This window comes from Adiantum capillus-veneris, chromosome 8 (assembly GCF_014529385.1).
Source record: "Adiantum capillus-veneris isolate H3 chromosome 8, ASM1452938v2, whole genome shotgun sequence".
NCBI lineage: Eukaryota > Viridiplantae > Streptophyta > Polypodiopsida > Polypodiales > Pteridaceae > Adiantum > Adiantum capillus-veneris.
Window position 1 is genome coordinate 78,107,227 of NC_140938.1, and position 27,838 is coordinate 78,135,064.

The 27,838-nt window shown below is 48.5% G+C and overlaps 1 protein-coding gene across 6 annotated transcripts in view; it reads left to right on the plus strand.

Moving 5' to 3' along the window:
• LOC147452411 (mRNA export factor GLE1-like) overlaps nucleotides 1-27,838 on the plus strand; it is a 169,950-nt gene that overhangs the window by 26,030 nt on the left and 116,082 nt on the right. For 5 of the 6 annotated variants that reach the window (XR_015188895.1, XM_086518119.1, XM_086518122.1 and 2 more), the window contains exon 3: nucleotides 27,610-27,834. The exons of the other annotated variant lie outside the window; for it this stretch is intronic. Coding sequence is in view for 4 of the 5 variants with exons in the window: in XM_086518119.1 (XP_086374245.1) it covers nucleotides 27,610-27,834 (225 nt within the window). In the remaining variant the exon portion in view is untranslated. The remainder of the gene's footprint in view (nucleotides 1-27,609; nucleotides 27,835-27,838) is intronic. 6 annotated transcript variants of the gene reach the window in all.

Below are 27,838 nucleotides of genomic sequence, written 5' to 3' on the forward strand. Positions count from 1 at the left end.
TGCTCCTATTACAGAAGGTTTATCCGAAATTTCGCTGAGATTGCTTCACCTTTACATGCTCTTCAAAAGAAGGCAGTCACCTTTAGATGGACACAAAAAGAGATTTCAGCTTTTAATCTCTTAAAGGAAAAGATGACTTCGGATCCAGTCATTGTGTTGCCAGATCTTAGGAAGTCATTTGTGGTCCAGTGTGATGCCTGCGGTAGTAGCATTGGTGCTGTGCTAATGCAAGATGGCAGGGTAGTAGCCTATGAGAGCAGAATTTTGCAAGGGCCAGAGATGACCATGCAGGTCTATGAGAAAGAGTTACTGGCTGTGATTCATGCGCTCTTAAGTTGGAAACACTACCTGCTAGGTGCAGATTTCGTTGTCCAAACGGATCATCAGACCTTGCGATACTTCTTGACACAGACAAAGTTATCTGAGAAGCATATGCGATGGGCAAATATCTTGTCCATGTTCCATTTTCAGATTGTGCGTGTGGAAGGCAAGAAGAACGTTGTGGCTGATGCCTTGTCAAGAAAGCCACAAATTTCAGCTGTGTCGATTCCTTATCATCATGAACTTGATGATATGAGAGAACAGTATGCAAATGATGAAGATTTTGCAAGGGTCTTCGAGCAACTAATGGATGGACAACGTCATGAACACTATCTTCTTAAAGACGGGTTCATGATGATGCATGGCAGATTGTGTGTCACAAAGCCATTGCGACGCAAAGTTATGGAAGAGAGTCATGTCCCACCGTATGCAGGGCATCGTGGTATCGATGCTACAGTTAAAGCGGTAGAGACATTCTTCTATTGGCCTACATTGAGAAGGGATGTGGATACCTTTGTGCGAGAATGCTTAATATGCCAAAAGGTCAAGTTTGACAGGCAAAAGGCACGAGGGTTATTGCAACCACTACCTATTCCAGATAAACCATGGGAAAGTATTGCTATGGATTTTATCTTTGATCTTCCGAGAACGCAGACAGGAAACGATGGTATTTGGACCATTATTTGCAGATTCAGCAAACAGGCTCATTTTATTCCTGTCAGGAAGAAGATAAAGCCAGATCAGATGGCACGCTTGTTTATGAGCAATATTTTCAAGTATCATGGCATGCCACAGTCGATTGTTAGCGACCGTGATCCACGCATGACAAGTTTGTTCTGGAGAGGTTTGTTTGAGAATATGGGCACCACGCTCAAATTCTCTTCGTCATTTCATCCTCAAACAGATGGGCAGTCAGAAGAGGCAAATTCTACTGTCCTAGATCTGCTGAAGTGTTATGTGTTAGAGCATAAAGGAAAATGGGAGCAATATTTGCCATTGGTGGAGTATGCATACAATAATACAGTGCATTCATCAACTGGCAAGGCACCTTTTGAAATAGTTGAAGGTGGCAAGAAAGTTCCTCCCATACTGCATACAAAGGACAACATATTTGAAGCAGATAAGTATGTTCAGGACATGGATGAAATGTACAAGAAGGTCAAAGTGGCCTTAGAAAGGACTCAGGCAAAGCAAAAGAAAGCAGCTGATCGTCACCGTCGTGAAGTGGTATATTCACTTGGTGATTGGGTGCTTCTACGGTTTGAAAAGGCAAGGTTAAAGAAGATGAAGGGCAAGGAAAGACTGTTTCCAAAGCTCAGCATGCGTTACTATGGGCCTTTTCAAGTATGCGACATAATCAGTGATGTTGCATATAGGCTGAAATTGCCTGACAGTTGGAAGATTCACAATGCGTTTCATGTGAGTCTTCTCAGACCCTATGTGGGTGATGTGCCAGAAGATATGCCAGCTGAAGATCAGCCGGAAGTCGAGGAACTTGACGAGATCTTGGTCCCTGAACAGATTTTGGCACACAAAGAAAGGAAAGTGAAAGGCAAGGTTGCTAGGCGTTACTTGGTAAAGTTCAGAAACTATCCACCAATGGATGCTAAGTGGATGGAAGAAGGTGAACTTGCAGAGTCACCAACTGTGTTATCACTTTACCTGGAAGCCTTCGATTTGCAACCTACCTTGACCCATTGAGTTTCAAAGCTAAATGGATTGTCAGTGTGACAATGGCTTCTGAAACAAATGATGTACAAGGTATTTAAAGTGAGCTCAAATCAAATACCTGTTACATGAATGTTAGAGCTGTACAGATTGTCAGTTTGGCAATTGCTCTTATGGAATGTCCAAAAATTTGGTTAGTGCTATAGAAGTGAGTATTTCTTGTTAGTTGTCAAGGATACAGTGATTGCTTCTATTGAAGAGTACATGTGTAACTGCATTCTTAAACTGTCGGTTTGGGTATGCTCGAAAGTGTTACGGGATCCAACGTGGACTATAAGACAGTGGCAAAATGTGCAGCTACCATTTTGTCATTGGAAAGTTAGTGACTCAAAGCAATGGCAGAGTGCGCAGCTACCACTATGTCATTGGGAGAGGGTTCACACGCAGGCAATACATGTGTCGACGAGGTGTTGAATACACCAGGGTTGACAATGAGCATGTATGTGTCGTATATGTGTCGACAGGTGTTGAATACATCAGTGTTGACAGTAAGCATGTACGACATAGATGCAAACGAGGACGTTTGAGATTTCAAGAGGGGGGTATGTCACCAGCGTGTGACTACTATCTATCCTTTTTGTTGATTTCTTTCTTATTATCTATTTACTTTCACTTTTTGGAAACACCCCTCGGGAAATCTAACTGCCCTGCATTGCATAGCTAGTGTGGAATTGTCCAGAGGGAGTCCAGGCCTGAGGGCAAGAGAGCACTAAGGTTGGACAAGGACTATGGTTAGCCAAGTGGGGTCATTGACTAGCCAAAGTGGAATCCTTTGCTACATAGGCTACATTTCAGTTCTGGATGTGGCCGCAGTGTACAAAGAGGGTCGGATGACCTAGAAAGATACAATGGCAGCATCTCCTAAAATTTAGGGAACTGCTATTTTGGGACCTGAAAATGTCTTCGCGTCATTACGTGCAGTTTGACATGGGGATCATTTTGTTACTCTGTGGCCAAGTCAACAGAGGCTGCAGGTGAGATATTTTTAGACCTGAGGGTCTAAAGCAGGAAAATGCACAAATGAGTGACACTTGGCACTCTGAGGCCAGTTTACTACTTATAGAGAAGGCAAAAACGTGATTTATAGCTGGGAGGCTCATTTTGCAAGTCTTTGTCACAGGTTAAGAGCTATGGAGTGCTTGCTTTCCCTCTTATGCACAGTGCGGTGCCAGGAGTGATGCCCTGCACGCTACGCACTGCCCTCTCTCTCCCCTTTGGCAGTATGTTATGCCCCTCTAGTGGGCTCTTCATTTGACCAATGTACAGTTGTGTGGGTTCATGCGCGATTGCCGAGGCAAGAGCCTCTTGCACAGGTACTGGATTAGCTAGCGGCTAATCCCCCCGCAGGTACAGGTGAATTCGGAGAGGTTTCACGCCAGAAATCTCGTCCGATTCAAAGGGCAAGTAGCCCTACAGGTGCGGGAGCTCGAGGACTTGCTACGGATGCGACCGGCACGCGAAACGGAGCCCGAAACAGTGAATTACAGCCTGCTGTGTATTTTTGCAGGTTTAGGGTTTTGGCCCTAAACGGACCCTAATACCCCCAGGAGGTTCGGGGACGCAAGGGGACCGCTGTACAGGCGATCTGGCGTATTTTCAGGGCTGAAAACAGAGAATTCAGCGTGCTGCAGATTCTCGCCAGGTTTTGTAAAGTGCCCGTATGCGTCGGGAAAGTCGGTCAATGCGTGGGAATACTGACCGTGAAGGGTTCTAGTACAGTTATGCTGCCGAAATCAGGCTGGAACAGTGGAAATTCAGCCGAGTTTGTGCGGGGCAGCTTGTAGGGAACCACAGCGTTTATTCCCTCTTTTGAACAATAAAGAAATACCGAAAGGGGCGCCTAAGTTAGGGGCCAATCTGGTGTCCGTCTACTCATACAGGTGCAATCTAGCAGCCTGTATCCCTCTCCCCTTTGTTGTGTCTTGAAAGTACAGGTAAAATAGACGACTAATAATGGGTGAAAGCTAAATCAAGGTTTAAAGTAAAGTCTACCGCCCTTTTCGGATTGAACAGGCCGGTTTCAGCTACCCCAAGGAAGAGAAGTTAGAGAATGACCCAACGCTGATCAGGAACGACCGGGCCTCTACTTAGGAATCACAAGTGTATAGATTGAAAACTCAGCATGGAATCACCAACACAAAAGAGCAAACAAAGACTTGCTTGCACATGTGGTCTCATTCACACACATGCACAAGTGTTGGTGTAATCACTTTCCTTGACCTACACTGCTAGGCTACATGGCCTTACTTTACCGCCTAGTCGACAGTTTGCTGGTCAAGCTTATGCGGATGACTCTTTGTTCATGCCTCGTAATAACTATGATGATGTACAACAGATTATGCATACTCTTCACTTGTTTGGATTGGCAGCAGGTCTCAAAGTTAACTTTTGCAAATCCAAGCTATTGCCTTTGAAAGAGTGTGACTGGCATAAGATATTGTGGCCTGGGGAGATTGTTCCTCCCCATGTTCTGGTTCGCCATTTGGGTTATCTGCTAGGTTGGAATGTATCGGCTATCAAGAAAATGGATTGGGTGCTCCAACGTCTACATTCCAAGTTGAATTATTGGAAATTGTCCACATGGCCACTTCATGTGCGTCTCAGGATTGTCCAATGCATCCTTGTGGCTTATGTGCAGTTTTACTTGCCTTTGTTATCCTGGCCTCGGTTGCGGTTGTAGTCTCTCATCCAATATTTTAGAACATTTTTGGCGGACCTCGTCTGCCAAGAGTGGCATTCGGCTTCTATCTATGGATAAGCTGTGTTCTCCCAAGCGGCTTGGAGGGTTGAATATTTTGGACTTGAGACGTCATCTTCTGGCTCGGAAAGCTATGTTGTTGCCAGTTTTGGTGGAGCAGCAGCAACCCTAGGCTCTCATGGTCACACATTTATGTGCGCACATTGTCACCCCTTCTTTTGGTCATTGGCAACTGACTTATTGGGATGTTGTTTTTGGGAAGCTTGAAGGTCACATTCCTGGATGTCCCTTTACTTCTTCTCTAATTGTTGATTGGAAGGTTTTCACTTCGCATTTGGCTTGGGATGGTCGACAATCCTCTGGGGGTAACTCTCTTCGCTTGGTGAGTCTGCATTGGAGCAAGGTTTTTGCTTCGACTTTGGTTCAACGGTCTCCTCGCCAAGCGTATTTTCTTTCCCAAAAAGGAATCTGTCAGGTGCATCAGGTGGTTGATGACTCGGGTTATGTTCTTTCTTTCGCTGATGCGGTCTCCTGCTTTCGGTTGGGTCTTCACTATTCTCCTCTCTGGCGGGAATTCAAAACATGCTTGCTGCTCATTCGCCCATTCCTTCTCTGGATGAAGACTCTCGCTTCTTTGATTGGAATCTGGCTACTACTAGATTGGACTGCATCTCAATTGCCAGTGTCTGTGCCATTCTTCAGTCTTATGTATGGATTGTGCATTGGGGTAATCAGCTGTGGTCGCTTTCCGAGTCATCCTTGTGGTGGCAACACGCATTGTCTCGCATTTGGCAGAGTCACGTGCCTTTGAAGGAACGTGTTTTCTTGTGGCGGTGCTTGGTGGGAGCTCTACCTGTTGGCAGTGTGTTGCATGCTCGGCATATTGCGCCTTCCTGCTGCCCCAGATGCCTTGAAGCTGAGGAGACAGTGCCACACTTGCTGTGGTGTTGTCGTCACTCCAGAGCCTTCATTCGGTAAGTGTCGACTGCTCTTCGACTACGTTTTCCTTCCGGCTCTTTTCACAGACGATTTTGGCTTTTTAGGGTGCTTCGGTCACCACAATCTCAGTTTGCGGTCTTCTTCACCTGGGTCAGATTTTGGACTATGTGGGCCATCTGGCATCATAGGAACTCCTTAATGTTCGAGGGCACTTTTGTTGACCCCTTTCCCTATTTCAAATTATCTCTTGGTCAAGCGCTGCATTTTGCCTATGAAGTTGGAGACATCACTCTTGATGCCTACAGGATTTACTTAGACTGTTTTTAGCCTTCAGAGCCTCATAGTGCTCCGTCTTTTGTATCCCTTTCTTTTCGTGGGTTTTCCTCGTTTTGAGGTTTCCCACTTGTAAATTAATCAAAGCAGATTTACAAAAAAAAGTTGGTGTAATCACTTGTCTGTGTGCTACCCCATAGACATTCCAATGGGCACACAACCTGTTGTCTTCTCTGGCGCTTTGAATATGCGGGAATGGAGTCCTTAGATGTTGAAAATTCAGCAATTAGTCTTCAAATATCCCTCTTCTCGCACTCAATTCCGCAACACTTCGCGATTGTGTGTGTGTGTGTGTAGAGCTTCTACACCCTTCAATCCTTCACTGGAGTATGAGAGCTTGTAGGCATGCTCTCTCTCTTCGCCAAAGAGACTAGAATGAAAGCCATGAGCCTCTTTACATAGGGGTAGGCTCTCCATGGCCAAAAATGGAAGGGTATGTGTTTGTCCTAGTCAAGAAAAGGAAAGAGATGGTCTTCATGTGGCTCTCCTCTTTGGAAATAGTAAGAAGGTGTTGTAACTTGAGTTTAAATAAGAATTTGAAGTTAAATGTCCACTGGCACGAGTGCAGTGGGATCTTGGAGAGTGGTTTTGGAAGGACCCTTTCTCCTCAGCCGACCATCCAGGTGTCCCTTTCTTTCAGTACACTGTCGACTGGGATGTCACATACTGGCAGCACAAAGAGAGGCTCGTCCTGCTGCAGCACCTCATTGGCAGGTGGAGGGTCTCACAGCCGAGTTCTTGCCAGCTTTTTGGGCGAGGTTGTGAGACTCGAGACAACCGCGACGAGTCACTTTGTCCAGTGGGGGCTGGTTGCACATCGAGCTACGACAGTCGGGAGTTGGCTTGTATATAGTGGTCTCTCGGCAGCATGCGCAGCTTGTGACCATCCTGTGGAGAGTCGGCGCCATTGTCTTTGGGATTGTCTTTTGGTACAACAGGTTTGGCTTCGTATCCTTCGGCTGACACCAGCTCTTTCCACGGCACGGCAGTACACTTGGGGGGCAATTGCTTGGTGCACTCTCACGGGCCCGGCACTTCAGTTTGAGCTATCCTCCACCAGCAGGATGATAATGATGCAGGGGGGGCGACCTACACTCCAGCTTGCTACAGAGCTTACTCCACAGGAGTGGTGCAGTGGGAGAGAGGAGTGTTGGGAGCTCATCTGCGGCTTGACACTCTGGTTCATTTGGCAGGCCCGTTGCTTCCGCATCTTTGAGGCTCGCCCTATATCACCAACAGAGACTGTTCGTGATCTTTGGCTAGAGCTGGTCTATACTCTCAGAGGACAGTTCGAGAGACTAGCTCCGACCGCATGCGGGAGCGTAGAGAGGCTTTCCTTCGACTCTGACGCCCTGGGCCTTTCTTCACCATGGTCCAGGGTGTGCTGAGATGGCACTACCGTCCACCTATGTGGCTTTTCCTCTTCCCATCTCCTGATTTAGCCTCATTGTACATATGTTGTTTTTCATTGGGAGAGTCTCTCCCTTATGATTGTTGTAGTCCTCTCTAGTAGAGGTGGTTGTAGCCCTATGGGCAGTTTCATTAACTAATAGAAGGATCTTTTTCTTGGGAAAAAAAAAAGAATTTGAAGTTAAAACTTGGCGAGCTGTTCAGGGCGAGTAGACTTGTCGCCATCATGTCATTACACGACCTATTTTTTTTTTCCGGACTCGGGGGGTTTTGACTATTTTAATTCCAAATTCGGTGTTTGTTTTGGCAAATTCTGAGCAGAAAATTGAGAAATGAGTTGCTCTATGAAAGCCGTGAAAAATGTCAATCTAGTGCTTAAAGTAGTTATTTAACGTAACAAATACTTATCCTTCTACAAAAAACAAATTGTTTGATTAGCAAACAACATTCGTGCATTCATTGGATGCCTTTACACATGAATACCTAATGCTCAAGCATTTCCAAAATGACACTCAATGCAAGTCATCATGCATTTCTTTTTGTGTGTGCCTAATGTAAATTCCATATGTTCCATACCCTTGTATCCATTTGTATCTCTCTTCCAATAAGGTTAGAGGATATAATCTTTCATGATTTATAAGCATCTCAAAGGTCATTTACTTCCCCACTTAAAGATAGAAGTATGTCTAATCAATCATGGTTCCGTAGACAGATGACACATGTCCAATTATGCAAGCTTTCAATCGAAAAGATGTCATATAAATTGCTTTGATACATGGGTTTCATGTACAAAGGTAGATGACATTCAATTTGGCTGGTCAAATATAAAAGGACGCCAGGGTGTTAATGTAGATGACGACCTTCACTGGAAGAGTGTCAACGGTCAGCTCTTGAAGCTAGGGATGCGCAAGTTCACATTGAGGAGGTGAGGCCGAGTGGTATGGGGTGCTTGGTCTTACAGTTGCGTGCCTAGCAAGGGGGCACTATCGAATGGAGGCTATGGTCAGGTGGTTCGTCCCATGTGTGTCTATAAGTTACCAGGTAATCGAGATATTTTTTCTCATGTTTGTTTCTAAAGTCAACCTTGCCACAATAGTCTTGGAGAGTAATAGAAAGGGAACCAATGAGTGGTGTAGTTTTGCTAGTTTCCTCGGTAGCAAGTTTAGCCTCAATTTCTGATTCCACTTGATCACAGTCAATTCCTAGACTCTTGATAAAGTCAAAGGAAATGAATTTGTTGTTGCTCTTAGGTTAAAGGAAATAAGTGCCTTGAATTTTGGCTCTTGGTGCCTTGAATTTTTCAATTGGCTCTGCATAGCTCTTTTGAGGAAATTGGAGGAGTTATTGCATAAAACATCAGGAAACGCTTGAGGTACTCCTTTATTGTTGATCTTCACATTTACAATTCTGAGGAGAGCCAGTGGTACCGGCCCGTAGGGCGGTAGGCGTTGGCTTTCACCCGAAATTCTTTACTTTATACACACACACAGAGCACTTTGCAAAGAGAACCTGCGACGGAAGTTAACACTTGAATACACACACGGCTCGGAAGCTAGAATGCTCCGAGCAGACGCCGACAACCTGTAGGCCCCAAAATTGGCGCCCCTTTCGGTATTTCTTTATTCTTTAGGAGGGTAAATTACAAGGTAAGGTCCTGGGAATCCTTCACGTGTATCCACCTAGATACCATTTGATTTGGCCAAATTTCGGCAGCATAACAGCCCCAAAACTTGCGCGAAACCAATTCCCCTGCTGGAACTCGCTTGCACTGTCGTATACCCTCTGATTCCTGTCCAAAAACAGTAAATTCAGCACGCTGTATTTACTGGTTTTTGCCCTGTTTTCAGCCCCAAACAGTCCCCTAACTGCCCTTTGCCAGTGGGGCACGATTCCCAATGATCCTGGCGTCCGTATGGCTGAAAAACAGTCAAATTACAGCGCATACACAGCGCTGATTTTGCACCTGTACGGTGAGGTTATGACCCTCACCAGTGCCTGCTTTGGAGCAGCAGTTAGCCACCCCTGTTCCTGCTCAAGGAGGCTCTTGCCTCAGCACAAAAGCATGAACCCACACAACTGTACATCAGTCAAATGAGTAGCCCTCTTGTGGGGCATCACATAACTGCACGTAGGGGAGAAAGAGAGCAGTATGTAGCGTGCGGGGCATCACTCCCGTCACCATACTGTGCATAGAGGGCAAGGTAAGCATTCCATAGCTTCTGTACCTGTTGCAATCCGCCTGTAGCTGAAAATGGCGCCCCCTTTGTTGATATGCAGCTCGTTTTTGCCTCCCAGAGTGGCAGAATCGCTCACAAGCTGACACGTCGCCCAGTTTCCGAGTTTGGGCTTTCCCTGCTAAAAATATCTCAACTGGTGCGTCAGTTGACTTCGTGGCAGAGTTGTAAAGTGTTCCCCTAGTCATACCGAAGGTAATGACGCGAACACATTTCGTGGCCCAAAATAGCAGTTCCCTAAATTTTAGGAGATGCTTCCGTTGGGCTCCCACTGGTCTTCTGACCATCTATCCTCATTGGGACCGCATCCAAAAATGCAATGTGGCCCAACTGTCGGATACTTTTTGTTGGAAGTCCCACCTTGACTTTACGCCTTAATTGAGTTCACTTCCTAGTATCCACCAACTTGCTAAGTGCGACGGGGGACCTATATGATCTTGCTCTGAGCCTAGACATCCTCTTACCATACGAATTCCAGTGCCGACCACTTCCCGTCTGCGGGTGAATCTACCGTTCACATTGGCCATACAATGTCCGACCGTTTGCTACTTCAAGAAGAGGGTCTTAAACAAATAAAATAAACCCCATTGGAAAGAAACCAACAACCAAGGTTAGCAGTTGCCACATCTCTGTGACATGGTTAATAACTGCCACGTCCTCGTGACATACCCCCCTCTTGAAATCGCAAACGTCCTCGATTGCATACCATAAATACACGCCACTGATGATCTTGTGCTATCAACACTCTTTTATCATCGCATGTATCCGCAAGAAAGGTCGTAACATACATAGATACAAATGACTTAATGAGGCCTTCATACTTTTGCCATTTCCATCTATGGCACTGAATTCATATGTACATTTGATGTACTAGCTCTATCATTACCCCTCCTTTGCACACGTTGGGTTGGGGCATAAGTAGGCTGTAACCCAAAGGCTTCAAGGTAAAGCTGCAATACATTTGGTGACTCTGACAGTTCATGCTCTTCCATCCACTTTGCATCCATAGGCGGATAGTTCTTGAACTTCACCAAATAGCGTCTTGCAACTTGTCCTTTAACTTTTCTGTCCTTATGTGCCAAAACTTGCTCAGGTACCAGGATCTCATCAAGTTCCTCAACTTCTGGCTGATCCTCAACTAGCATATCTTCTGGCACATCACCCACGAAGGGTTTTAGAAGACTCACGTGAAACGCATTATGAATCTTCCACGCATCAGGCAATTTCAGCCTGTAAGCCACATCGCTGATCTTGTCAAGCACTTGAAAAGGCCCATAGTAACGCATGCTGAGCTTAGGAAACAGCCGTTCCTTACCCTTCATCTTCTTTAACCTTGCCTTTTCGAACCTTAAAAGAACCCAATCACCAGGTGATAGTAGCAATTCACGACGGTGACGATCAGCAGCCTTTTTCTGTTTTGCCTGAGTCTTCTCCAAGGCAACTTTAATCTTCTTATACATCTCATCCAAGTTCTCAACATATCGATCTGCCTCAAAGATCTTGTCCTTTGTATGCAAAATGGGAGGAACCTTTTTGCCGCCTTCAACAATTTCAAAAGGTGCTTTGCCAGTAGACGAATGCACTGTATTATTGTACACATACTCAAGCATAGGCAAATACTGTTCCCACTTGCCCTTATTATCTGACACATAGCATTTCAGCAGATCTAAGACAGTAGAATTGGCCTCTTCTGACTGTCCATCAGTTTGTGGATGAAACGAAGACGAGAACTTGAGCGTAGTACCCATGTTCTCAAACAATCCTCTCCAGAACAAACTGGTCATGCGAGGATCACGATCACTGATAATCGATTGTGGCATACCATGGTACTTAAACACATTGTACATGAACAAGCGTGCCATCTGATCAGATTTTATCTTCTTCCTGACAGGGATAAAATGGACCTGCTTGCTGAACCTGTAGATAATGGTCCATATACCATCATTCCCTGTTGGTGTCCTTGGAAGATCAAAGATAAAGTCCATAGCAATGCTTTCCCATGGCTTATCCGGAATCGGTAGTGGTTGTAACAACCCTGGTGCCTTTTGCCTGTCAAACTTGACCTTTTGGCAAACTATGCATGCTCGCACAAAGGCATCCACATCTCTCCTCAAGGTAGGCCAATAGAAGAACGTCTCTACCGCTTTAACTGTTGCATCAATGCCACGATGCCCTGCATACGGTGGGACATGACTCTCTTCCATGACCTTATGTCGCAATGGCCTAGTGACACAAAGTCTGCCATGCATCATCATAAAACCGTCTCTGAGGAGGTAGTGCTCGTGATGTTGCCCCTCTTGTAACTGTTCAAAGATCCTTGCAAAATCTTCATCAGCAGTATACTGTTCCTTCATGTCATCTAACTCATGATGATAAGGAATTGACACAGCTGAAATTTGTGGCTTTCTTGATAACGCATCAGCCACAACATTCTTCTTGCCTTCCACATGCATAATCTGGAAGTGGAACATGGAAAGAATGTTTGCCCATCGCATATGCTTTTCGGATAACTTTGACTGTGTCAAGAAGTATCGCAAGGTCTGATGATCTGTTTGGACAACAAAATCAGCACCTAAGAGGTAGTGCTTCCAGCTAGAAAGCGCATGAATAACGGCCAAGAGTTCTTTCTCATAGACTTGCATAGTCCTCTCTGGCCCTTGCAAAATTCGGCTTTCATATGCTACTACCCGTCCATCTTGCATTAGCACTGCTCCGATGCTACTGCCACACGCGTCACATTGGACCACAAATGACTTCCTGAGATCTGGCAAAACAATAACTGGATCTGAAGTCAACTTTTCCTTTAAGAGACTAAAAGCTGAAATCTCTTTTTGGGTCCATCTGAAAGTGACCTCTTTCTTTTGCAATGCGTGAAGAGGCGATGCTATCTCTGCAAAATTTCTGATAAACCTTCTATAGTAGGAACACAATCCCAAGAAGCTTCTGACATCGTGCACAGTCTTCAAGTCTGGCCATGTCTTGATAGCTTCGACCTTTGCGGGATCCATTCTTACACCATCCTTTGAGACTATGTGGCCCAGAAAGTGGATCTCTTCAAGGAAGAATTCACTTTTCTTAGGATTGACAAGCAACCTGTGACTGCGCAGCTCTTCGAACACAATGGTCAAGTGACGCCTATGCTCCTCTTCATTCTTCGAATACACAATCATGTCATCGAAGAATGTTCCAACAAACTGTTGATGCGACTGGAAAATCCGGTCCATCATTCTGTTGAACGTGGCTGGAGCATTTGTTAGCCCAAACGGCATCACTAGAAACTCATAAAGACCAAATGTCGTTCTAAACGCAGTCTTGTGCACATCCTTTGGGCTTATACGAATCTGATGGTACCCACTCTTCAGGTCTATCCTACTGAAAATTGCAGCACCCTCTAAACGATCGAGAATATCATCAATGCGAGGAATAGGGAACCTATTCTTGATGGTATTCTTATTCAACGCACGGTAATCAATACACATGCGCCATGAGCCATCCTTCTTCTGCACTAGGAGCACTGGGGAGCAAAAGGGTGAAGAACTAGGCTGAATCAGCCCCTTCTCTAATAACTCCTCAACCTGGCCCATAATCTCTTTCTGCTGCGCCGCACTAACCCTGTAGGGAGGTCTATTTGGTGGGCTACACCCTAGCACCAAATCTATCCGATGATCCTCAGGTCTCTCTGGCGGCAATTGCGACGGTAATGAATCAGAAAAACAGTCACTAAACTTTTGCAAAAATGCTGACCTTTCTTTATCTAACACAGATAAATTTGATTGATCACTATCTGAGACATCACGTGCAAAAATCAAGTACACAGAAAGATGATTCTTTATTACAGAAGTGATAGCAGAAGCAGATACAATAGGGACTGACTCTCCTTTAAGCTTTACATCCAAGATGTGAGTTTTGCCCCTATGCTGTACAGTGATCTTTTTGTTGTAGGCATCCAAGACTCCATGCACTCGGAACATCCACGGGATCCCCAACAAGGCATCACAACCTTCCAGCGGCATGATGTAGAACTCTTCAGTGTCCACATACGCCTGAATATGCAGACGCAGTTTTCCAATGATGGGAGTAACACACTCTGAGTGGCCAGGACATGCCAACCCTGCCTCTGCTGTGTACCCCATCTCTTCAGCTTTGATGCCGAGCTTCATAGCTAACTCTGGTGAGATAAAGTTGGCTTTGGCACCTGGATCAAAGAAGATGAGTGCCGTCTGATCCCTAACTTTACCCCATGCCCTGCATAACTCACTGGCATCTGTGCTGGGTCTGTCACCCACCATGTCTGGCACTAAACCTGCCGTGGGTTTAGGCTTCTTGCCTTTCTGGTCTTCTTTATCCTCTGAGTCAGCTGGCCTTTTCCTTTGTGGACAATGGATAGAAATATGACCAGGCTGCTCGCATATAAAGCATTTGTTTTCAGCCATTAGGACCTTCTTTTCCTCGAGCGACTTGCGTACAAAAGGCTTCCTTTTCTGTTTCTTTGCCTGCGCTCCAGAAGTCCCAGCTGAATCCTTATCTTTGGTGGCCTGTTCTGACCCCTGTGACGCATCAGGAGCCGTCTTCACAAAGGGCTTCTTCGCTGAATTTTTCTTTTGCTGCCCTCCTTTATCACTGCTCGGAAATCCACTGTCCTCTCCTTTCACCAGGGCAAGACCAGTGTTCGCAACTTCCATAAGCTGAGTAAGGGTAGCCACTCTGTTCTTTGTACAGTAATCGCGAAGCCCTTTAGGCAGCCCACAACAATACTTCTCTATCTGCTCTGTCAATGGCACAAATCTGTAGGAGGTCACTGAGAGTAATGCTTTACAAAACCTCCTATTGTACTCTAGCAAGCTCTTGCACGAAGCTGCCGTAAGCTGGTGCCAATCTGACATCGGCTTCAAATTCATTTGATAGCCAAGCAGATGCAAACATTTGCTTGAAGTAAACCCAAGTGGCGGGTGCCTGTCCTTGCATTAACAATGTCATCCACCATGTAAGCGCATTGTCCTTTAAGAAAGTGGCAGCTTTCTTGACCTTCGAGGCCTCTGTAAAATTCCCTCCCGCATAAGCTGTATCAAACTGCTGGAGGAAAGTGAGTGCCTTTGTCTTATCCTCGAAACCACTGAAGGTACTGAACTTTACCGCTGCACCACCTTCTTTGTAAGCCTTCGGCTTCTCTAGTGCCCCCAAGTTGTCATACGGGATGGTCTGCAACATGGGCACTGTAGTAGGCATGATCGGCACGTGTTGGCCATTCACATTTTGCGTCAGAGGTACGATATCTGGCTGTTGTCCAGAAAAACCAGCCATGCCAAAATGACCCTGTGGCACCCCAAACTGGCCTTGGTTGCCGTGGAAACCTTGCTGCATGCCGATAGTACCATACATGGGGTTTGGCATGATGCCTTGCATACCCCCGAACACTGTTCCTGGCATGTACGGCTGACTTCCAGACGCATAACCAGCCATACTTTGGAACACTGATCCACCCCCGAAATACCCAGGATGTACCATGGGTGGTGGAAAAACTGAGTGCATAGCTTGGTATCCAGCTCCCTGTCCATTCAAGACAGCATGCTGGCTCTGAAAGGTGGCGGGCTCAACTGGCATAACCTGTGGGATAGGCGTTCTAGCCACCTGTTCAAGCACGGGAGGAACCTGCTTTGGAGCCCCCGACTCCGCAACATGCGAGTGTTCCCTTTCCTCCTGCGCCTCATGAAGTACCTGGGCTTGAGCTTCAACAAGCTCCGTATGCGGCGTAGGTTGTCTATTTTGCTGTTGCACTGGTGGCGCTTGTAAGAATTCCATAAACCTCGGATTCTGCACCAGCTGCGAAAAGACATTCACCGCGGCAACTAACTGAGTCTTCAACGCATCATCCTCAAGTTGCCCTGTCATAAAGCCCTGTACTACTGGAGGGACATTCACGTTGACAGGAGGTACAGACTGACGTGGCCGTGAGCTCTCGCCAATCTCAAAAACCATAGGAATCTCCTGCCTGTCCTTTGGAGAGGAACCCTCTTCCATAATTCCCTTCCCCTTGTCGGTCATAGTGTAATCCCCGCGTTCTTGCAATGTGTGTCTTTACCCTGAACAATCCAGGCTCACTCTTTGAGGAAAAAGTGATTGATGTCCCGGCGATGGAACCATGGTACCGGCCCGTAGGGCGGTAGGCGTTGGCTTTCACCCGAAATTCTTTACTTTATACACACACACAGAGCACTTTGCAAAGAGAACTTGCGACGGAAGTTAACACTTGAATACACACACGGCTCGGAAGCTAGAATGCTCCGAGCAGACGCCGACAACCTGTAGGCCCCAAAATTGGCGCCCCTTTCGGTATTTCTTTATTCTTTAGGAGGGTAAATTACAAGGTAAGGTCCTGGGAATCCTTCACGTGTATCCACCTATATACCATTTGATTTGGCCAAATTTCGGCAGCATAACAGCCCCAAAACTTGCGCGAAACCAATTCCCCTGCTGGAACTCGCTTGCACTGTCGTATACCCTCTGATTCCTGTCCAAAAACAGTAAATTCAGCACGCTGTATTTACTGGTTTTTGCCCTGTTTTCAGCCCCAAACAGTCCCCTAACTGTCCTTTGCCAGTGGGGCACGATTCCCAATGATCCTGGCGTCGGTATGGCTGAAAAACAGTCAAATTACAGCGCATACACAGCGCTGATTTTGCACCTGTACGATGAGGTTATGACCCTCACCAGTGCCTGCTTTGGAGCAGCAGTTAGCCACCCCTGTTCCTGCTCAAGGAGGCTCTTGCCTCAGCACAAAAGCATGAACCCACACAACTGTACATCAGTCAAATGAGTAGCCCTCTTGTGGGGCATCACATAACTGCACGTAGGGGAGAAAGAGAGCAGTATGTAGCGTGCGGGGCATCACTCCCGTCACCATACTGTGCATAGAGGGCAAGGTAAGCATTCCATAGCTTCTGTACCTGTTGCAATCCGCCTGTAGCTGAAAATGGCGCCCCCTTTGTTGATATGCAGCTCGTTTTTGCCTCCCAGAGTGGCAGAATCGCTCACAAGCTGACACGTCGCCCAGTTTCCGAGTTTGGGCTTTCCCTGCTAAAAATATCTCAACTGGTGCGTCAGTTGACTTCGCGGCAGAGTTGTAAAGTGTTCCCCTAGTCATACCGAAGGTAATGACGCGAACACATTTCGTGGCCCAAAATAGCAGTTCCCTAAATTTTAGGAGATGCTTCCGTTGGGCTCCCACTGGTCTTCTGACCATCTATCCTCATTGGGACCGCATCCAAAAATGCAATGTGGCCCAACTGTCGGATACTTTTTGTTGGAAGTCCCACCTTGACTTTACGCCTTAATTGAGTTCACTTCCTAGTATCCACCAACTTGCTAAGTGCGACGGGGGGACCTATATGATCTTGCTCTGAGCCTAGACATCCTCTTACCATACGAATTCCAGTGCCGACCACTTCCCGTCTGCGGGTGAATCTACCGTTCACATTGGCCATACAATGTCCGACCGTTTGCTACTTCAAGAAGAGGGTCTTAAACAAATAAAATAAACCCCATTGGAAAGAAACCAACAACCAAGGTTAGCAGTTGCCACATCTCTGTGACATGGTTAATAACTGCCACGTCCTCGTGACAGCCAGCTCTGCAATTGATGAGTGTGTGTAAGGTGCAACGGAAGTGAATGTTGAACTTTGCTCAAGATGAGTGCTCTGAACTGTGCTCAAGGGTTCCTTTTACTTACGAAAGGGAGAGCCTTCCGTTCCTTTAGTGAGAGAGTGCAAGTGATCACAAACAAAGTGAATGACACTGTATATGTAGATGTTGAGAGAGAGAGAGAGAGAGAGAGAGAGAGAGAGAGAGAGAGAGAGAGAGAGAGAGAGAGAAGAATATGACACCAGACGGTTGTCAAACCCTCCTCCAAGGGCCCCCCTCTCTATGGCCCGAGAGGTCTATGCTATTGATTGCACAAATCTGGTACAATGGTCTAGATGCAATGGACTTGTCGACGACAATGATGACGACGGCGAGACGGGCTGAAATCTGAAAACGCTAGAGGCTGAAATCTGAAATCTGCAAACACTGACTTTCTGCTGATCTTTGACAATGTGTCGGCGAGGACGGCGATGGCGACGACGCGACGACGATGCGCTGGAAACGCAGATCCTGAAATCTGCGGGCAGTGGGCTGAATCTGAAAATCCTGGTTGACTCGACGGTACGGCAAGCATCTGTTGCGGGTAGGTGAGATCTGCGAGGTTTGGGGTTGATCTTGCGGAGTCTAAGTGCTGAAAACTGAAAACGCTGATGCTAGGGGCTGATCTGTCGCCGGGAATCTGCAAAACGCTAGAGTAGTCTGCAATCTGCAAAAATGCCTGGCTGAATTTGGGATCTGCTAATGCCAGGGCTGATCTGGTTCTGCTGAAAAACGCTAGGCTGGTTCTGTTGTAGAAAATGGTAGGCTGATCTGCAACCAAACGCAATCTGATTCTTGTTGGCTGGAAAACTCTAGGCCTCCTGCCGGTCTTGCTGAGAAGGTGCATTGCAAGTTGCTGGAACTTCTGTTGCCTCTTTTGCCAGAAAGTGCTAGCGCTAGGTTTCTTTTACAGAGCTTAATAAATGTGCCCTACCTAGTTTCCCAACAAAGTCACTTATTAATAATAAGTGAAAAATGGATAAAATAGGGAAAATGAGTTCTGTGCACTGTAAAATGCTCATGATGGGTATTGACTGTAATGCTGATGATCATGCTGTGTGCAACTAGAGGATATGCAACTATTCTAAGTGCCTGGACATGCACGGCCTACTTGCAGGCTCACCAAGGTGCCAGAACACTTCCTAAGCTGACCTGAACCTTGAGCCTGAAGTAGCTTGTCCACATGCACATAGGGTTAGATGTGCACGTGAGAGTGTGTCTCCCCCAAGGCATGTATTTAAAGGTATTGTGGCCCAAAAGCAACTGCTATAAAAAATTGACCCCCAAAAGCCACCGTAAAGTTAACGCTTCATAATTGGCCGAAAGCTCGTCCGTGTCCTTGCTGTCACGTGATCATGCGTCCTTACTACCACGTCAGCATGCTACCACATTATCCTTCGATTCACACCGCGGAGTTTGACATGTGACTGAGCTCAGAATCTCAGATTTGGGCTCTCGATTCCGGTCCAGCTCCAGCTTGGTTCTTGCTCTCCCTTCGGTCCTGTACAGCCATGCTACGTTATCAGTTTGTGACAGTGAGATGGTTGAAGTTGGCGTACAACCGGGGGCATCGTAAAATTGACTGCTGGAAATTTTGTAGATGGGTAAACTGCCTTGAGAGTGCTTCGAAAGGATATCCTTCCACCCATTGACAAGCAATCTTGTGTATTCATTAGATTCCATAGTTCCAGACTCCAGTTGTAGGTTGTCATCATTGGCCTTATCTTGGTCCCGCTCCTCATCCAGAACCTCTTGCACTTCATCTTCCACATGCTCATACTCCTCTTCTTCCCGATGATTAGGAGATGATGTTTCCATGGTTGATTGCTGTAGTTGTGGATGGTGAGTCACCTGACGAGATGGTAAAACCACTGCAACGTTACTGAACTGAACTTTAAAAATATATCGTAGATGAGCATTGAGTGGTGGAGTTCCACTCTGGAAGCACACTCCCATCGACTAGGTGCCCCCAGCGGTTTTTATTTATTTCATTGATGAACTGTTGCGGTTACAACTGTTCTGTATGCTCAGACACACACACTTGCTGTTACAGTCTTAGAGTTGCAATCTGGGAGTTGATGGTACCCTGGCCTCTCTTTTATCAAAAAGTTTTAAAAGCGCAATAGATCATCCAATATAAAAATAGATACCTAAAAGCATCAAAATCTCATTGTCCCCCAAAAGCAGCTTCCAGCACAAGAAATGCTGCGTCAGCAAATTTGTACGTGTGCCTACCATGGTAGTATTCCGTACACCTGCCACATCAGCAGTCGTTCAGTCTGCCATGTTTGCTTGTCCATACAATCTTTGTTTTTTATGGCATAAAATTCGAATAGCTATGCTGTTATCTGGGTATTTGGGTTTTGTTGCAATCAGTATTGCGCTCCAGCTGGGCTGGCATGATGAATCATCACTTCGTAGCACCTCTTATTTTTTCTTTTCACATTTAACGTATGAACTGACACTGTCCATGTTTTAAAAGGTTACCCAAGCTTCATAAAAGGCACACCTTGGATTTCAGTGTTGATTGGGCCAAACACAGTTCATTACCTAGGCCAACTGGCCATGCATTGCTGCTTGTAGCCTTGTGCGAGCATTGTTGATTGGAGTACTGATTCACATTTGTGGCAGATTTTGATCTTTGCATCGTAGAGATGCCTAGGTTTATCTCTACAGAGACATAGGCGCAGTGTCTTACAGTAGTCTATTTTCATACATGTAAAATTTACTAAGTGAATGAACCCATATTGTACAAGAAGCCCATCAAATACTGCCCTGTCTTCTAATCCACTGCGGTTATGTTGCCCCTGCTCGTTGTAATTTTGTAAGTAAATGCAGAAGCTTTACTTAAATGCTCTCTCCCATTCCTTTTGGTGCTACTTAGTGTATTGACAAAACCTTGATGGATCTTGACAATCAATTTTTGATCCTTCATAGCTCCTGTTATTAAGGTGATGTTTTGCACTGCAAAGTCTATTCATTATGATGTTTTGCACGACAACTAGTTTATACTTAAATTTCCAGGCTCGCTACTGCTACTCCCCCCCCCCCCCCCCCCCCCCCGGCTGCCCCCGCCCCCGCCAGCCCTTGCGTGCTGCCCCCCGTCCCCGCCGCTCCTGTGTGCTGTCCCACAGCCCGCCCTCTGCCCCCTTGTTTTCGCGCTGCCCCACAGGCCGCCTACCCCCCCCCCCCCCCCCCCCCCCCCCCCCCCCCCCCCCCCCCTTTCTTGCATATTGGCTCGTGTAGCACTGTCTTTTTGGGCAAGCGCTTGGCGCTCGTCTGCAGTTTCTCTCCACCGTCCGTTCTTTTCGCCATAGCAGTAGACACAGATGGAGGCTCCAGCCCGCCACAGAGGGACTCGTCTGAAGCCCCCTCGCCCGACCCCGCTGAGCCCACCATTCGACTTCCTCTTTCGCCGATAGAGCAAGCGAGCAGAGGTAGAGCGATTGTAGGCGACTTTTGTCATTTGCAAGATTCTCGGCACCCGACCTAGCAGAGGAGAGCTGCGTGACCTTTTCCAGGCCCGCCTTCTCGCAGAGGTGGACAAGATCTTGGACGTGCAGGTACTCGGAGGAGGTTATTACCAGATGGAGTTTGAGACCTCCGAGATGGCGTCCAAGGTCATCGCCATGAGTCCACTGACTATCCAAGCAGCACGTGCCCACTTTCGACAGTGGAGACATGGTTTCGACCTTGCTTCGGATGTTCTAGTAGAGGAGGCAGACATCCCCATCTCTATTTGCTTTCCGGGTTTGCGGAGGGAGTACTTACCACTTTTGTCCAGGATCGGCTTAGTTATTGGGCCTATCGTGGAGACACCTCGCACGACAGCCTCAGTAACTGCCAAGGCGGCTGGCATTCCCTCAGTTCGCGTTTTGGTCAGAGACACTCACACGCTCTCGAAGGTTATTCTTCTGCCTCGGGTGAGCGGGGGTTGGTTTAGACAGAGTGTGGAGTATTCGGGCCTCCCGAACCAGTGCTTCATTTGTCGACAGATAGCCATCTAGCGAAGGCTTGTCCACGGAGGAGGCCTCGACCTACACCACAGCCTCAGCCCCAGCCTGCAAGGGCTGGCCAGGAGGCACAGACAGAGACATAGCGCACACATGCAACAGAGCCACCCTCTCAGCTTGGGGCTCCAGCGGAGGAGGGATGGCTGCAGGCCCGTGGTAGACGACGAGAGGGGCCACATCGTCAGCCTGGCACTCAGAGTGGTCCTCAGGCGCATACTCAACAGCAGTGGGTTCCCACGGGGAACCGGTTTGGTCCTCTTGAGCAGGATGAGGTCCTTGCTTCAGCCCCCACCCCAGCTTCGCCCTCGACAGTCCCTCCCCCCCCCCCCCCCCCCAAGAGTTCCCCCCCTCTTCCTCATCGTCCCCCCCGCCTCCTGCTCCCGCCGCCTCTTCCCCATGCCCCACTACCTCTACCGCTCCCTCCCGCCCCTCTTCTCCACCGCTCCCCCTAGCTCCTTCTCCCCCCCCTCCTCCTCCAGTTCCACAGTCGACCCACGGGGCAGGGCCTTTTCCGGCGGCTAGGAGATCTCTTGGCAGCGCCTTTGCCACGAGTCGCTTAACGAGAGAGAGACAACCTTGCTTGCGACCCCCTCTGCAGGTACAAACCTTTTTCCTTGCAGCTATCCCTCGTGGTCTGACGAGCATTGACATCCGGCGCCCGATGAGACTTCTTCGACTACGGCTTCACTTGTTTTCTCGGCGACCCCTGAGCAGACCATGAGGCAGCTTGCTTCAGGGTCCATGTTCTGTTCCTTGCCGCTAGGGGGACAGAGGCCTTGGACTCAGCAATTGGCTTCTCCTTTCCCCTTTGCGGCAGGGACCAGACAGAGTGGACTCTCGACTCAGTGTTGGGATGGTTGCACACACAGGTCCTAGAGTTCTCTCACCACATGGGAGAACAAGGAGTTACAGACATGCTCCAGACTTTGTGGCCATTGGCCAAGTTTGGGGTGACACCTTCAGATTCAGCAGGATGTAGACACATTGTGGTTTACTTCTTTGCTGATACACAGTGCTTGCCATGCTATGTATACATTCATGAGGACTCCTGGACAGAGGAGGTTGCTTTACGTACGGCTCGCTCTGCTTGGGCTTGGGCCAGGCACTCGATGTAGTCACGCCTATCTAGAGGACGCTCGGATGCGGATTACTCCCCATCCAAGCCAGCCTCGAAGATAGCCCGTCTAGCTACTGCGGTAGCATTTGTCCTCTCTCGGGAGCGCTCCCCATGAGGATCGTCTCATGGAACGTACAGGGACTAGGTGGGCCCCAGTTTTAGGGTCAGCGGGCCCGACTGCATCAGGAGCTTCAACGTAACCTTGTGGGAGGAGAGATTGATCTCCTTATGCTTCAGGAGCACCATCTGTGTGAGCCGCATTAGATGTTGTGGTCAACTCTTGCGTGGACAATATGATACTTTTTGGTCAGTAGCTTTTGGACCTGGAGGCATCCAGGGTGGGGTATGTATGACTATTGCAGACTCTTTGCAGCAAGGCATTGTGGGCAGAGGGATTATTGTGCCAAGCAGGGCTCAGTGGATTACTATGCAGGTTCATGGTGGCCTAGTGGGTTTCCTGAACATCTATGCGCCCAATGTGGCGAGTGCTCCTGTAGAGTTTTGATCTCAGATAGTTGAGTCTCTGCCGTAGGCAGAACACTGGTGCATAGAGGGGGGACTTCAACATGTCGGAGGACCCTTCTGCCAGGATTGGTGGCAGCCATGCTACAGTGCATGGAGTTGAGCTGGCAGCTTGGGAGAGGTTTTGCATGACTTTGAGGGTTTCGGATGTTTGGCAGCACTCTGGTTTTGTGAGGCCCCCAGACAGCCTTGCCTTCTCTCGATCGGACCGCAGAGTGGGAAGAGTGAATCTATCGCGAATAGATCGCTTCTACACTAGTGACCACTTCAGTGACATGGGGGGGATAGTGGGCATTCTGGCAGGGACCTCCTTCTCGGACCATGCACCAGTGATCCTCACAGTGGCAGACAAGCAGAGAAGTGGAAGCACGATGCTTCGCATCCCAGAGACAGTCTTGTTGGACTCAGCCCGAGAGAGCGGGTAGAGGCTCTTTGGACAGAGAGCTTGGACAGGCAGGAGTCTCCTGCTGACAGAGTGGCCTCAGGCCTAGCCCAGATTAGCCGCTTTTCTCTTCAGGAGTCTCTGGCTCGCCGGGCTGCAGCGACAGAGGAGCAGCAGCCTCTCAGACGGGGCATTGCTTCATTACAGAGGATGCAGGAGCAACATCCAGACAGTCCTTGGTTGGAGGAGCAGTTACAGCAGGCTCGGCAGGAGCTTGCTACCACAGAGGAGAGGCGACACGAGTTTGCTTTTCACTGACAGGTATCTCAGTGGACCCAGGTGGGCGACAGAGTGACTCGTGCTTTCTTTGAAGCAGTGGGACCTCGGCACTCGCATGCCAAGGTCAGTCAGTTGAGGAGGCCAGACGGGTCAGTTGCTTCTGAGCCCGAGAATATCCGTGCAGTTGCTACCGACTTTTACCGTGAGTTACTGTTTGTAGAGTCCAAGTTAGAGCGTCAGGATGCATGCAGGGAGCAGGTTTGGGCACAGATGCCTTGTCTTGTGACTGAGGAGATGCGTTAGAGGCTTGAGCTGCCACTTCAGCTTGAGGAGCTGCCCACAGCTCTTAGGGCCTTTCCCCGTGGTATCTGTCCAGGTGAGGAAGGGTTGACTCCCAGTTTTTGCTTGGAGTATTGGGACCTGCTTGGCCCAGATCTCTGTAGTGCTTTCCGGTACATTTTGCACATAGGAGTGATGCCTGGCAGCATGAGTGAGGGCCTCATCTACCTCATTCCCAAGGAGGGTGGCTCCTTGGATGAGATTCGACAGTGGCGCCCCATCACCATCCTCAACTCAGCCTACAAAATTCTTGCCAAGGCTCTGAGTTTGAGGATTCAACCACTTCTAGAGAGCCTTATACATGGGACTCAGACAGGTTTTTTCAAGGAACGCAGTATCCTTGACAACATCTTTACTTTTTGGGAGGCTTCTGCCCTGGCATGGCTCCGTGGTGAGGACCTCGTAATTCTTCTTCTCGACTTTGAGAAGGCATACGACAGAGTTGACTGGGACTTTCTAGAGGGCACTCTACACAGGATGGGCTTCTCAAATGCTTGGATCAGAGGGGTGTGAGCCTTATACAGACAGGCTCATAGTCAGGTATTCTTGGCAAGAGGTAGAGGTGATTGCTTCATGCTTACACGCTCGGTCAGATAGGGCTGTCCTCTTGCTCCCTTCCTCTTTCTGTTCTATGTGGAGGCGATGAGCAGGTTTTGGGTGTCGCAGCAGGTCGGTCTATGGGGCTCAGCACTCCCTATTCGGGGAGATGAGCTATTGGACGTTGAGTTTGCCGACGACTCAGCCTTGTACTTAGATGGCCAGGAGGCCAACCTTCACAGGTGTGAGCAGGCTCTGGAGACGTTCTGTTGTGCATCGGGCGCACTCATCAACTGGAGAAAGACAGTGGCTTTCTCGGTTGGTAGTGCTCCTGTGCCCGATTGGATGCCAGGAGAGGGTTTTAGGTGGATTCCCCTAGGGACTGCAGTTCGTTACTTGGGTTGTCAGGTGGGTTTGGACTTGTCTCCCGAGCAGCAGATTGCTCACCTTCTCCTGCCTATCAGGAGAAAGTTATTACATAGGAGCTCATCACGACTTTCTTTGGCTGGCAGAGTAGTAGTTGCCAACCACGTGTTATTCGTGACTATTTGGTACATCACTTCTTGCTGGATCTTCTCGAGTTCTTGTATCAGCCAGGTAGAGAGGGTGATCAGGAATTTCCTTTGGTCAGGAGGTGACACTCAGATAGCCGCAGCCAAAGTGGCTTGGCAGGTCATCACTCTTCCTTGTTCACAGGGAGGGCTGGGGATCATTGATCCAGCAAAGCAGAGCAAAGCCCTTCTTGGGAAGTTCCTCGTGAGAGGACTTCTCCCAGGTGAGGTGCCCTGGAAGGAGTTCTTGCTACAACGGCTTCATGCTAGGGTGCCTCAGGCAGGAGGCCCTTGGCAACCTTCGACCAGATGGATCGTTACAGAGATGCACAGAGTTGGTTTGAGCAGGAGACTGGAGGACCGCTTTGCTGTGAGATTGCTTCGATCTTGGGAGCTCTTGCGGCGTGGCTTGGGGCAGAGACAGTCTACGTGCACGGAGGAGCGCCTACGGCAGCCCCTCGTCTGGAACCCCATGGTTAGCACTCAGAGAGGCCACTTGGTTGGCAGTCGGCCTCATGTTTCCTGGGGTCCCATGCCAGCGGGTCCAGCGCGTTCTTTAGGTGACTGTCTAAAGTTCACAAGTTTGTCAGAGGAGGTGCAGGGTCTCCAGCTACATGGCATGAGAGGGGTGTAGAGCATGTGCCAGGACATCTCAGAGTCAGTTCCAGCTGAGTGGCTCACGCCTCTCGAGCCAGTAGCACCCCGGTGGATGGGAGCCTTCACACCACTGTAACAGGGAACGGGTGGAACACAGCCCAAACGTTCCGAAACGGCGTTCCGGACAAGTCCCGTTCCCGAAACGGAGATGGGAATGGAATGCCGTTCCGGAACGGGGTGTAACCGGAACAGTGTTCCGGAATGGGCGAAACATGAGGCGGAACGGCGAAACGCGGGGAGAAACGGGCAAAAGTATGCATTTGGGGGGAAAAAAGTGGGCTTTTGGGGGCAGATTTAGGGTTGTTCGGGGAACATATTTGGTGCAGTTTGAGGGTAGGTTAGGAAGCAGATTTGGGGTTGTTTAGGAGTTTATTTGAGACTAAGTTGAATGGAGGTAATTCAATCCTTACTTTAGGTGGACCGTTCCGGCCCCATTCCCGTTCCGGCGTCCCCTCCTCCTCCTCGTTCCCGTCCCGTTCCGGACCCTCCCTTTCCGGTTCCCCGTTCCCGTTCCGGGTAACTACGCTTCACACGACTGGAGGTTCTCATCTCAGTCAGGGCTTGCTCAGAGACTATTCCAGCCCTTTTCTTCGAGCTCCAGGGTGGGGGACGCCTTCAGCGAGTTGCAGTAGAGGCTCCGCAGGTGGCAGAGTGCTGTTTTCAGAGGATCCGAGTAGTGGGCATCTGTGGGAGGACTTGTGTCATAGATCCTGACCCAGCAGCTCTTGAGACTGGACACTGGAGGCTGTGGGCTTGGGAGCGTTGTCCACTGGCACGAGTACGGTGGGATCCTGGAGAGTGGCTATGGAGGGATCCCTTCTCTTCTGCAGACCAGCCAGGAGTCCCGTTCTTTCAGTACACTATTCGTCTGGGACGTCATATACTAGCAGCACAGAGAGAGGCCCGCCTCGCTGCAGCACCTCATTGGGAGGAGGAAGGTCTCACAGCTGAGTTCTTGACAGCTTTTTGGGAGAGGTTGTGGGACTCCAGACAGCAGAGGCGAGTCACCTTGTTTCAGTGGCTGGTCGCACACAGAGCTAGAGTAGTTGGGAGTTGGCTAGTGCATAGTGGTCTCTCGGCCGCATGTGCAGCTTGTGACCATCTTGTGGAGAGTCAGCATCACTGTCTTTGGGACTGTCCCTCGGCCCAACAGGTGTGGCTACGAGTTCTTCGGGTGATGCCTGCTCTCTCCACGGCTCGACAGTACACTTGGGGAGCAGCGGCTTGCACTTCAGTTTGAGCTATCCTGCACCAGCAGGATGATAGTGATGCAGGAGGGGCGCCCTACACTTCAGCCTGCTACAGAGCTTACTCCACAGGAGTGGTGCAATGAGAGAGAGGAGTGTTGGGAGCTCATCAGTGGCCTGACACTCTTGGTTCATATGGTGGGCCCGTTGTTTCCGCATCTTTGAGGCTCGCCCTGTGCCACCAGCAGAGATTGTACGAGATTTTTGGCTAGAGTTGATCCACACTCAGAGGACAGCTCGAGGGACTACAGGGCAGCTCCGACCGCATGCGGGAGCGCAGAGAGGCTTTTCGACGACTCTGGCATCCTGGGCCTTTCTACACCATGGTCCAGGGTGTACTCCGATGGCACTACCGACCACCTGTGTGGCTTTTCCCTTCCCCCATCGCTTGATTTAGCCCCATTGTACATATGCTGGTTTTCTCATTGGGAGAGTCTCCCACCATGGTTGTTGTAGCCCTCTCTTGAAGAGGTGGTTGTAGCCCTATGGGCAATTTCAGTAACTAATAGAAGGATCTTTTTCTCGAAAAAAAAAAACTAGTTTATACTTACAATGCTTACAGAAATTTTTTTGTGCTTACTTTTGAGTCAGTGAGTTTAATAACAAAAGAGGGGTTTTCATGCAGCTTTTCATGGCAAGAGCTGTCGGTGGTGGCAGATTTTGGCAGAGCAGGCAGGCCTTTTAGATTAAGTGCTTTTGATGATGACTCAGAAAGTGACGAGGATGATATGCCTGAGGTGCAGTCAAAAGAGACACGAAACAATTCTGATGCTGTTGGTGCCAGTCAGCTGGGGGCACAATCAACAATGCCTGATGCTAAAACTGATGGCCAACATGATAAGGTGGACAGGTGA